This window comes from Ixodes scapularis, unplaced genomic scaffold (assembly GCF_016920785.2).
Source record: "Ixodes scapularis isolate PalLabHiFi unplaced genomic scaffold, ASM1692078v2 PGA_scaffold1__304_contigs__length_218370807, whole genome shotgun sequence".
NCBI lineage: Eukaryota > Metazoa > Arthropoda > Arachnida > Ixodida > Ixodidae > Ixodes > Ixodes scapularis.
This window is the reverse complement of record NW_024609846.1, coordinates 191,939,462-191,952,020: the sequence shown is the minus strand read 5'-3', so window position 1 is coordinate 191,952,020 and position 12,559 is coordinate 191,939,462. Positions and strand designations below refer to the sequence as shown.

The following is a 12,559-nucleotide window of genomic DNA, read 5'->3' as shown; positions in this document are numbered from 1 at the left end:
AGAAAAGAGGCCCGTAATTTTCAGCTCGGGTAAATAAACTATGCATCGCAGAAAGCTCAGACTCAGTGAGAATATGACGCTGACGGTTGGGAAACTTGGGGATAGATGGACGCGAAAGCTTGAAACTGTAACGTTTCTTGTCTAAAATAAAATACTGAGGAACACGAATTTCGTTTGAGCCGACGTCTACCTGGGGTATCGGTGGCCCAGTGGGCTAGAGCAGACCAGCTCTGAGCACGTGCCTTTGCTCTGTCGCGAATTGCTTAAAACCCTTATTCGGGCAGTCATACAAAAATGGAATTAATATTATATCACAATCAGTATTTCCTTAAGGAACCAATTCAAGTACCAAAACATTATTTTTTTGTGGCATTTTATTTCACATTTAAGAGATAGGACATGTATCTCCCAGTGCACACTGCCCGTTAGGGGCTAACAAAATGTTAAATATTTGAAACAAGAATTACTTCTTGTGGTACAACCTGAAGCAGTTTCTTGGGGACTTTCCCGTCACTATGCAAAGCCGTTTTGGCACTTTTCACAGGCAATTGATGTTTGGCCGCTTGGGCAGTATCTGCAGCGACCTTTGCCTTCCAGTGTTGGTAGGTGACCCACACCGTCGTAGCGCACATCGGTGACAGGTGCTGCCGTGGTCTGCATTCTTGGGCGCTGCGCCGCAGGTTCTTCATCGAGGGTGGAAGAAGGTCTCCCTCTTTTCGGGGAGCTTGCATGCATTAAAGCTTCTGAAACAGCTAGTCGAAATTGTTTCAGTCGCATTGCCTTCACGCCATTGAGGTTTGACTGTCGTCGGTGTACTAGCTAAGCGTTGTTCACGGATATATTGTCACGGGTGGTGACCAAAAACCAATAAATACACAAGAAGAAATAAACGTTTAATGGTGGCGAAATTGTGCCAAAAATAAAAGGGTACAAAAGATAATAACAGAGCGTCGAAGTCGGCGTAACAGCAGAGTCGAACGCTCGGGCGAGACTGCCTGCAGATCAGCACGCTGAGTCCCTTATGTACGCGCGTTGGGTTCTGGAACAATCGGCCTAGATTGTTCGGCGACTGGAACATTCGGAACTCGATCATACGAGAATGTTATCGAACACACTAGAACGCAATGTTGAAAGAATAAATGAAAGAGCATTCCACTGACTGGAATCGAACCCAGACTTTCCGCGCGACAGTCAAGCACGGTAACCACTCGGCCACGCACGCGGTCCCTCGCCGACGAGCGTGGCAATACTCCCCCCTTTAAAAAGGGCATCGTCTCGATGCCACGTAAAAGGCAACAAAACAGAGCGGAACAAACAGGAGAATGGGAACCTACGGAGGCTCGCGAAACACAATCCTACCAAGCAGTGCACAAGATCACAGTTCGCAGTCTTATCGTGCGTAGTACGGCTTGAGGCTCATGACGTGGACGACTTCCGGTCGTGGAGCGCGGCGTGATGAAGTCCGTGTTCCGTCGGGCATCACCTCGTAGTTCAGATCCCCGAGTCGACGAAGTACTTTGTAGGGACCGAAGTAGCGCTTTAGGAGTTTTTCACTGAGACCACGGCGGCGGATCGGTGTCTACACCCACACCCTGTCTCCGGGTTGGAAGTGGACGTCCCGACGACAAAGGTTGTAGCGGCCAGTGTTGACACGTTGTTGGGCTTGAATACGGTGTCTGGCGAGCTGGCGGACTTCTGCCCGTTGGGCAACCACCTGGGCGTCGTCGCTTCCGTCGACCGCCGGTTCGTGGCGTAACATCGTGTCCAGCATTGTCGTTACTTTGCGACCATGAACCAGTTGGAAGGGTGTCACCCCGGTGGTCTCTTGCACGGCCGTGTTGTAGGCAAATGTGACTTACGGCAACACCTCGTCCCATGTCTTGTGCTCCACGTCGACGTACAGTGCTAGTAACACTTGTCTATAACGCGCGAGCGTGCGGCTTTCTCCGGGGAGCGCTACACTGGTGGCATTCGCGAAAACTAAGCTAGTCACGTGGTGCAACATAGAACGGCCCGCTCGAGGGCTGTCGTCCTGCCCACTCTATCAGCTGGCGGCGAACACGGAAGGCTGCTCGCACGCTTTTTACAAACATCATTCATTGCTCGAACAATAACACACTAAAGCATGAAGGCGTATCAACGATTTCGTCATCAAAAAAAAAAAAAAATATATCATAAAGAACTTTATTTTTATCGCTTATCAAGCTGATAGAGTGGGCAGGACACCCCTCGAGCGGGCCGTTCCATGTTGCGCCACGTGACTAGCTTAGTTCCGCGAATGCCACCAGTCTAGTGCTCCCCGGAGAAAGCCGCTCGCTCGCGCGTTATAGGCAAGTGTGATTAGCACTGTACATGGAGATCATGTCGGCGATGGTCTTGTTGAGTCTCTCCGTCAGCCCATTGGTCTGTGGGTGGTACGCCGTTGTGCGCCGATGACTGGTGTGGCTGAGACGAAGGATTTCTTGCGTCAGCTTGGCCATGAACGATGATCCACGGTCTGAGATCAAAACTTCGGGAGCGCCGTGCCGGAGGACGATGGACTCGATAAAGAACTTGGCGACTTCCACTGCAGTCCCTGCAGGAAGGGCTTTCGTTTCGGCGTACCGTGTGAGATAATCTGCGGCAACAATAATCCATCTGTTTCCTTGCGTCGATGGTGGGAAAGGACCAAGTAGATCCATTCCGATCTGCTGGAACGGTACGGTCGGGGGAGCGATCGGATGCAGGAGACCTGCCGGCTTCGTCGGCGGTTCCTTGCGTCGCTGGCACTCGTGGCAGGACCGTGTGTAGAAGTGCCCAAGGTGCCGAATACCGTGAAAGGTATTCGGCACCTTGGGCCAGTAATACCTTTCACGAATTCGGGCCAGCGCGCGGCTGTAACCAAGGTGTCCGGACGTCGGGTCGTCGTGGCAGGCTTGGAAGATCTCCGCTCTAAGGTCGGTAGGGATTACCAGCAGCCATGGTGCGCTGTTGTCTCCGAAGTCTCCTTGTAAAGTACACCTTGTCGGAAGACGAAAGTCGGCAGGGCAGTCGACAAGACACGGGGGACAGTAGCCCCTCGTCCTTCGAGGTGCTCGATTAACGCGCGCAACTCAGGATCGTCTCTTTGATGTCGTGCCATGTCGTCGCTGTTCACTGCACCTAGGAAGCACTCGTCGTCATCGTCGTTGCTGCTGCCGGAAGGTGTTTCGACAGGGGCTCTGGACAGGCAGTCGGCGTCGCTGTGCTTGCGGCCTGACTTGTAGACCACGGTCATATTGAACTCTTGTCGTCGTAGACTCCATCGAGCGAGGCGTCCTGACGGGTCCTTGAGGTTCGCAAGCCAGCAGAGCGAGTGGTGGTCCGTGACTACACGGAACGGGCTCCAGTACAAATACGGACGAAACTTCGTGATTGCCCAGTCGACCGCAAGGCATTCTTTCTCAGTCGTGGAGTAATTTTTCTCCGCCTTGGGCAGTGTCCGACTTGCGTGGGCGATAACTCGCTCGGTGCCTTCTTGCACTTGAACCATTCTCTCGCCAAGTCCAGCATTACTTGCGTCCGCGTGAATTTCGGTTTCCGCATCTTGGTCAAAATGTCCTAGAACAGGAGGAGTCTGCAGTCGTCGCTTCAGCTCGTCGAATGCCTGCTGCTGTTCCTCGGCCCACTCGAACTTCTCGGCGTTCTTTGTCAGGTTTGTGAGCGGTCCGGAAATCCTTGCAAAATCCCGGATGAAGCGCCGATAGTAGGCACATAGTCCAAGAAACCGTCACACGGCCTTCTTGCTGCGACGGCGCGAGTCTTCTCTGGGTCGGGGCGAACGCCTTCGTTACTAACCACGTGACCTAGGAACTTCAGTTCGTCATAGGCGAACCGACACTTTGACGGCTTCAGGGTGAGTCCGGCGGTCCGCATGACTTGGAGAACTGCTCGGAGTCGTCGCAAGTGCTCGTCGAAGTCTCTAGAAAACACTACGACGTCATCGAGGTAGACGAGACAGCTCTGCCACTTCAGTCCTGCCAGAATGGTGTCCATGACACGCTGGAAAGTTGCTGGAGCCGTGCACAGTCCGAAGGGCATCCCCTTAACTCGTACAGCCCATCTGGCGTGACGAAAGCTGTCTTCTCTCGGTCCCGTTCGTCGACTTCGATCTGCCAGTAGCCGCTCTTCAGGTCCATGGATGAAAAGTATCGGGAGTGACGCAGCCGGTCTAACGTGTCGTCGATGCGGGGGAGTGGATAGACGTCTTTCTTCGTCACCGCGTTCAGCTGCCGGTAGTCCACGCAGAACCGGAGCGTTCCGTCCTTCTTCTTAACCAGTACGACTGGAAAGGCCCACGGACTGCTTGAAGGTTGGATTATGTCGTCGTTCAGCATCTCTTGCACTTGCTCCTGGATCACCTCCCTTTCTTTAACGTAGACTCTGTACGGCGATCGATGCACAGCGCGCGAATCGTCATCGGTAATGATGCGGTGTTTCGCAACGGCGGTTTGACGCACTCTCGACGACGTCGCGAAGCAGTCACTGTATTCGGCGAGGAGGTCACTTAGCTGCCGTCGTTTCGGGCCTGGAAGCTTGAGGTCAATGTCGAGCTGCGCTGGCGGCGTAATGTGTTGCTGAGGTGGGAATGATTCTTCAGCAATCGCGGCGATTTCGGCGGAGTTCCGAATTTCTTCGACGTGGCCTATAGCGGCACCTTTCGTGAGGTGTCGCACTTCTTGTCGAAAGTTCGTCACTAAGACCACGGTGCGCCCATCCTGAAGTTCAGCCACTCCTCTTGCAACGCCTATTCCTCTTCCTAGGAGTAACTGAAGGTTGCCTTCAAGAACAACTTCGCCGCAGGTAGCTGCATCGGCCACTACGGGTACGACAACACTTGATCGCGGCGGTAGGTTCACGTGGTCGGCAGCGACTCGGACGGCGGCTGACGCTGTTCGAGGCTTCTGAAGATGAAACAGGCTTGCGCAGCGTCAATCTGTTATCACCAAGGTCGATGACGGCGCCGTATTGACACAGAAAGTCCATGCTGAGAATAACGTCTCTGGAACAGATTGTAGAACGACGAACTTCACAGGGCACGTCTCACCGCGGATCTCGACGCGAGCAGTGCATCTCCCGATTGGTGTGATGAGGTGCCCTCCGGCGCTTCGTATTTGAGGTCCATCCTACGGCGTCGTGACTTTTCGAAGGCGGCGGGAGAGCCTCCCACTCAAGACTGAGTAGTCTGCTCCGGTGTCCACGAGTGCTGATGCGTCGTGGCCGTCGATGACGACGTTTATGTTATTTGACACCACTGCAGGGGCGTCGTTTTGGGCTCTGGTAGCGTTCGAGTGGGGGCCCCCCGACGTTCGTGGAGGATGTTGGCGTCGGTCGTCTTCGGCAACTCCACCTCCAGGGGTTGCCGCGCCTAGTTTCCCCGGCGAGGAGCAAGGGGGGACAGGCTTTCACGTCGTGGTCGGTGCATCGGCGAAGCTGGACGTCGCGGTGACGGCGACCGGAACTCTCGGCGGGACGAAGGCTCGGAGGACTGAGGTCGTCGCAGGTACTAGTCGATCTCAGTAGGGCGTTCACCATGACGGGGGCGCGGGTCGTTCGGGTGGAACCCGAGCCCGAGTCGTCGGTATGGGCATCGGCGGTAGATGTGGACCGCTTCCCCGCAATGGAAGCATAGAGGGCATCGGTCGGGCGTTCGTCACACGTTGGTCTTGCGGGGTGCGCGAGGCTCCGGGCAGGCGTACTGGACCTGGTCGTCGTGGCGTCGGTCGTGCTGCGGCGCAGGAGACTGACGTCGGGGCGGCGCGACATAGGTGCTACGAGGAGGCGGTGGCCGTCGGACCACTGCGGCGTAACTCAACGTCGGTGGTTCCGGAGCGGTGCTGACGAGAACCTCAGGCTGCAACGCTTGCTGGACTTCTTACCTGACAATCTCGGCGATTGAGGACGAAGCTGGGCTTGCGGCGGCAGGTAAAAGCTTCTTGATCTCCTCCCGGACGACGTCCCGGATTATCTCGCGGATGTCCGTGGTGTTGCAGCCGGAAGAAGAAAAGGCACCGACGCCGGGAACTCGGTGATAGTAGGCGGCTCGTGCTTGAAGGGCACGTTCGATGTTGGTGGCCTCCGTCATGAAGCCTTCGACTGTGGTAGGCGGGCTTCGCACAAGACCACCGAAAATGTTTTCTTTCACGTCGCGCATCAAGACTCTGAGCTTCTTTGCTTCGGATGCTTCAGGATCGGCGCGGTTGCTCAGTCGCAGGACGTCTTCCACCAAGCGAACGACGCTCTCGTTAGGGCCTTGGATCCTCGCTTGAAGAAGCTCTTCCGCGCGCTCTTTTTGTTGTTTTTCCGTGAATCTTCTTTGCAACTCAGCCTTGAGTTGCTCTCAGGAATTGATCGAAGCTTCGTGGTTCTCGAACCAGTTCCGGGTGGTTGCTTCGAAGGCGAAGTACGCATTCTGTAGACACTGTTCTGGTTTGCACCCGTTATGACGGGCCACTCGTTCGTACTGTTGGACCCAGTCGTCGATGTCTTCGTGGTTTTCGCCGTGGAAGGGAGCCGGTGTCCGAGGAGCGACGGGTAGGTAGACGACGGCAGGAGCGGCGGGGTTCTGCGACTGGTTGGCCATCGTCGTCTTCTTCGGCTTAAGCTTGTCCAGCAGCAAACCGTACTCAGGATCCTTTCCCTTGGTGCGGCGGCTGGTTCAAGTTTCAGGTTCTGCGGTGAGTGGTCTCACCGAGCCGGGAATCGGACTTGCACTGCGGGCCCTTGGAGGGGAACGCTGCACGGGCATGCGGTACCCCGCACCTCCACCAAAATGTCACGGGTGGTGACTAAAAACCAATAAATAAACAGGAAGAAATAAACGTTTAATGGTGGCGAAATTGTGCCAAAAATAAAAGGGTACAAAAGATAATAACAGAGCGTCGCGGGCGTCGAAGTCGGCGTAACAGCAGAGTCGAACGCTCGGGCGAGACTGACTGCAGATCAGGGGTGCTATTCTGGTCACAAACGGTCACGTTCGTGTTTCTCGAAAACTCCTCCCCCCTACGAACCGCGCGCTCCTATTGGCCACAGCCCGCGTGATAATTCCACGCGGTTCCCATGGCAACGTTCGCGAAACACGAAAGCAACCGTTTGTATTCACACGAGGGAGAAATCCCGGGGATTTCTCCCCGGCACGCGCATCCCACGACAAAAGCGTCAGGCTTTGAGATGTGCAAAAGCCTCGCGTTTTCATCTCGTGATGCGCGCGTGCCGGGGAGAAATCCCCGGGATTTCTCCCTCGTGTGAATACCCCTATGTCGCTCTTCGAGTTCGGACCGTGACGACAAAGTGACGTATGACCACGTCCGACCTACGTAGCACATAGCGGAACTCGCGTCACTAGATTAACTGCGGTATTACTCAACACACCCTACTCTCTGTTTCACTATGAGTGCGAGCTAGTGCGGGTGTAAGAGCTACAAGAACGTGCTCCGGGCTTTCAACGTCCCTGTCGAGCAGGCGCGCTTGCGCAGTGCAAGCCAATGTTCGTGCAAGATCGTTCGGGATGATGCGCTCGTGCTTTTAATCTCTCTTTCTATTGCACGAAGCGGAACAAGCTTTGGGTAGGATTCTAAAGCGTAGAAAATGGCGACGATGCTTGTTGCTCAACGATGGCTACGCGTACAATGACGGGTTTTCCGCGAGCACCCGGTTGCCTTCGCGATGCACGACGACTGTTTTTGACGACAATACCGCTTGTCGAAAAGCACCGTGTGATCGCAGTGTGGCAACGAGAGACGGCGACGATGAGAGATGATGACCGTCAAGCAGCAGCTACTAATTGAATCGCACTGAGATTTTTCGCAACGGGGAACTACAAGGGCGCGGTTGCCCCCGATGATCACATAGCTAATGCCCAGTGGATGGTGATCAGAGCCTTGACGGCCGTTGTGAGTGTCGCTGTCAACCGGCTGGGAACAGACGGTTGGGTCGACAAAACCCCGGACCGAGGCAGCTGAGGCATGTGCGAAAGAAGGCTTTTGTCGCCACCATGACAAGCACACCGACGTCGTCGGGTGCGTTGACTAAACTTAGACTCTAACTAAACCTTTGTCACCGTCATCATCGGTCTGAAGGAGACCGTCACCATTCTGAAGGACTCCAACACTTTGCCGCAATGACCATTTTGCCATTAACAACATGGTGGTAGGTTGACGTTTAAACTTCAGGGTTTCTACCGCTTCGAAGTTAGTGCACGCTTAGTACCTATGCCTTTAGTTGACAGTTTGTTGCGGTCTGTAGCTACTGTCAATTACGCAATAAAATCTGGATGGGCTGCTGATGGCATTTCGTTGTATCAATTAGATGTCTTACCTTTGCACGCCAAGCTGCTGGAATTGCAAGTCAGTCATCGGAAAGTTATAAGAACACTTTTCAATGTCCTGCAATAAACTACGAACAGGTCTGTCCTAAAATTAATCGTTATTTGTCTATACAGCAGCAGTTTAGTCTGACAGAGTATGGTAACATTGTTACCCACTGTAGACGAGAAATTTAGTCAGTGTCTTGTGGATGGTTGTCATCTTCGTGACCAAGAAAAACAATAAAAATAGAATTGTCCTACAGTCAACATACGTGTTATGATAGCAATTCAATAGATTGTCGTTTCAAAAGTGACAGTAACTCATTGAAATTAAAGAGTAGTGTGAGCTGGATTTTTGAAATTTGATTGTGATGCAGAGCAAATACGCACTGTTGGCCTATCACCATCAAGCATAAACGACAAGCGGAGGCAGAGTAGATGTGTGAAGGAAAAGCGAGCATATGTACAAAAAAGAAAGAACTGCTACGTAACGTGAAGAATGTCAGCAACTCTCTTGCCATTGTGGTACGAGCTCAGGGGCTATGCACATGCTTATAGCAGCCTGTGAATGTAGGATGCTCCCCTTATGTGGCAAAGCCGGGGATGGGGGGGGGGGGGGGGGGCGAGGGGGGGGGGGGTTTATAGGGCTTCGCTCCTTCCCTCCCCAAATCGGCGGGCCCTAGAATATACACACAAATTCCGAAACCATCCCCCTCGCACCCCGAGTCATGAACATTCCAGCCACCTTAACCCCCCTCCATCCTCACCCCGTTAGAAGTTCCTGGCTACGCCACTACTATCAACAGCACTCAATAGATAGTCAACATTATCAAGATAAACGAAATTTCTTTTATTTTATGCACCATATAGGCAGTGTTTTTGTCTTTATATGCATGCAGCCAAAGCACACACTGTAGAAAACACTTGTGTGAAGCCTGCGTTCACAATGCGGTCCCCGTCAAACTTTCAAGGCGTTAACGAATTCCACAAATTAAATTTTCAACGAAACGAATTCGTTTTGCAAAACGCTGGCAAACTTACGTTGCGTTTTACATCATTCACCTTTGTCGTCCGATGAATCAGTAGTCAGCACTACACAAACCTCAATGAGCTTGTCGTTTGTTTTCTTGCCGTTGGGGCGATCGCTGGCGGTCGTGGCGGCGGCACAATTCCTTCTCAGACCGTTGGCTGCTGCCTCCGTGCTCGCGGAAACGTCGTTCCCTTTGTGCCAAGGTGAGGCTTTGAATTTTAATGCACGGCAACGCTGAATAAAGGTCTATTACCGTCTTCATAATCTCAGCAACGGTACCGTACGAGCCACAACAACACCACCACTTTCAAGCTTCATAACACCGGCACAAATAGAAGCCAAGTCTTGCATCTCTTCAAGCGTTACATCGGAGACGTTAAACGCCAGCTCACTGTGCTCTTCGACCCAGTCCTGTCGCCGAATGGGCTCATCCAACAGCACGAAAGTATTCGTGTGCGCGTTGATCAAGTGACCGATCGCATGTCAAACCCCAGCCGCGGTCGATCCGACGAGCATCGCGGCCATGTTCTTTCGAGTTTAACTCGCCAAGGGTACGGTTGTCGAGTTAAAACAATGCAAATAGTCCCGTGCATTCTTGTTCTTACGTCATTTTGTCGTCACAACCCGAACTCGAAAGATGAATGTTAGCGGCAAACAGAGGCTTTCTAGTTTCACGAACGTTTCCATGGCAAATGACGTTGAATCGTCACGCGCAATGAAGCCAATGGGAAAGCGAGGTACCTAGGGTGCCTTCTAGAGGTACCTATGTAGGGACGTGTAAAAACGCAAAAGCCGTTTTTTTTTTGCACGAGCTCTTCTGCAAATAAAAATAAGTAAAAAAGACTGCCCGAGATTATGACGTCGCGTGCATTTCTTCAGCGCCGAAAGAGAAGAGCATGGCTTATGGAGACTATACCGGCATAATCACTGCAGTGAGCAAAGGAGCAAAGCATTATTAAAACTGCCCGAAGAAACTTTCCTGCATCATCCAGAGAATGCTCACAACCGTTGCACTCTGCGTCGATCTCATGGCTTGTCATATACTACCACAGAGTCGTCGTCAGCTCTGTATTCATTTGGAGTCTCCTTCACAGGCGAACAGGAAATTTCATTTGCAGCTTATGTTCACGACGGCTTCACAAAGGATGGTCGGTGTCGCAGCGTATCTTCACATAATATTTTCTTATCGTAATGCCATCCGTATCGTGCAGAAACAGGGAAAGCAACCACGCAAGCGAGACACAAACACCACAAGGTCGTTACCGCGGTTTTCGCCATGTTTGTTTTCAAAGACCATAGCGAAAGACTTCGAGAAAAAAAAGCTGAGATATCTTAGCTAAATTTACTTTACGTCATAATTATTGAAATAATCATTCGTATTTTATAAAAGGATAATATTATTTTTCTCTGTTTCCTTCCATTTTCCGGAAGGTAGCCTTTTCTCCGTTATTCGCTCATTCTAAGTCCTGGAGGAAAGGAAGAAGATATCAAAAAGAACAGGGGGAAATGCAGGGATTTCTTCGCCCCAACTGGGTGGACACGTCACCGTGACGTAGGGCATCGTCAGATTCTAGCTGACCGCGTGCGTGAACCCGAACGTTGGGGCGGAGCCTCAAACAAGAATCATTCTAGTTTGAGGCTCCGCCCCTTCTTTCTCGATACGTCACAACTCGAAAGGTACCCGTTTGCGACCAGAATAGCACCCCTGCACGCTGAGTCCCTTATGTACGCGCGTTGAGTTCTGGAACAATCGGCCTAGATTGTTCGGCGACTGGAACATTCGGAACTCGATCATATGAGAATGTTCTCGAACACACTAGAACGCAATGTTGGAAGAACAAATAAAAGAGCATTCCACTGACTGGAATCGAACTCAGACTTTCCGCGCGACAGTCAAGTACGGTAGCTACTCGGCCACGCACGCGGTCGCTTCCCGACGAGCGTGGCAAAATCGAGAAGCTGGCTGAAGATGCCTAAGTACAAACCCTTTGTGCGGAATGGGGTGCGATAAAGCGCTGCGTACATGTCTGCAAGGTCAACACCGCCCATGTGAATGTTGTACTGTTTCACAATTTGTGGGCAAGAAACGAATCTTTTGACGCTCCTTCTTGTCGAACCTGTTCGCTCTTTCCACTGGGTCTTTTGAGACACAAGAGCTTGTTGTCAGCCCATCTCACGACTGCAAGTCCTGCCACATTGTCCACCTTGTAGTCAAAGCTGCCTCTTCCCTCCATCAGCAATGACTTGTCATCCTTTAGGGAGCAGCCTCGAAGCCTGTTGCTTCGAATGGCGCCGAGGCTGTGCAAAGAATACCTTTCTTTCAGTCGTGAGATCGGTGCCAGCGAGGTGAAGAAATTATCAAAGTAGACGATGCTCTCATTTGGACGAGAAATGCTCTCGCACAAGTGCAACACAACCTTTGCGCCAAGACCAAGCGCCTCATCCTCTTCTGCAAGTCTGATACCTTCGAATGTCGTTGCGCCGGTGTACAGAATGAAATCATGAACCATCCCAGAAACACCCGCACGTACAAACAGTTTGAAGCCCCACTTTTTAGGTTTTTTGGGGAGGTACTGCCTCAGGTTCCCCGCCTGTTTACCCTTGTACGGGATCATCATCTCATCAATGGAGAAGAGATTTTCGCTCTCTGTGGCCTTGCATTTGCTCCGAATGCGCTCAAGCACAGGTTTTATCTTGTAGGCTCTGTCAGTATCAACTGGCTGGAGGTTATCAATAAATTGGATGAACCTTCGGTGCTTCTTGAACCGTTTTACAGGCATCACATTGGCGATCTTGTCACATCTTGTTTGATTGACCCAGTACTCTTCAAACGAAGGCATCCCGATGACGCCCATCATAAGAAGAATTCCGATGAAGGACCTTAACTCTGCAACGTTCGTGTTGATTGAGCTTCCGGTCTGTTGAGTGGAATACAGATTTGTCTTGTAAACCACCTTCTGAATGAACTCATCACCAAAATACATCTGAAAATAGTGCAGTGGAGTGAGATCTTCCGGTGCAAGCTCAAACAGCGGTTCTGGAGCTCGGAAGTCGTGGTCGAAACTTGTCTTTCTCCATTTGGGCTTGTCACCTTGTTTCGACGAGGCGGCGTTCTTTGGCAATTTAGCGTCGTCTTCCGAGAGGGTTCCTCTACTTCCAAGTTTCTACCCCTTGCCTTGAAGCTGGTGTTATCATTGTTCGTGTCC

At 52.0% G+C, this 12,559-nt stretch overlaps 1 protein-coding gene across 1 annotated transcript; it reads right to left on the bottom strand.

The window, feature by feature from the left end:
• Positions 1 to 11,419: 11,419 nt before the first annotated feature.
• On the bottom strand, positions 11,420 to 12,337 carry LOC120841204 (piggyBac transposable element-derived protein 2-like). Its single transcript, XM_040212068.1, has one exon. It carries the CDS (start codon positions 12,335 to 12,337, stop codon positions 11,420 to 11,422), a length of 918 nt encoding a protein of 305 aa, XP_040068002.1.
• Positions 12,338 to 12,559: the final 222 nt, after the last annotated feature.

Excerpts from the sequence above, each read along its gene's own strand:
- LOC120841204 (XM_040212068.1), bottom strand. The coding sequence starts at position 12,337 with ATGTATTTTGGTGATGAGTTCATTCAGAAGGTGGTTTACAAGACAAAT.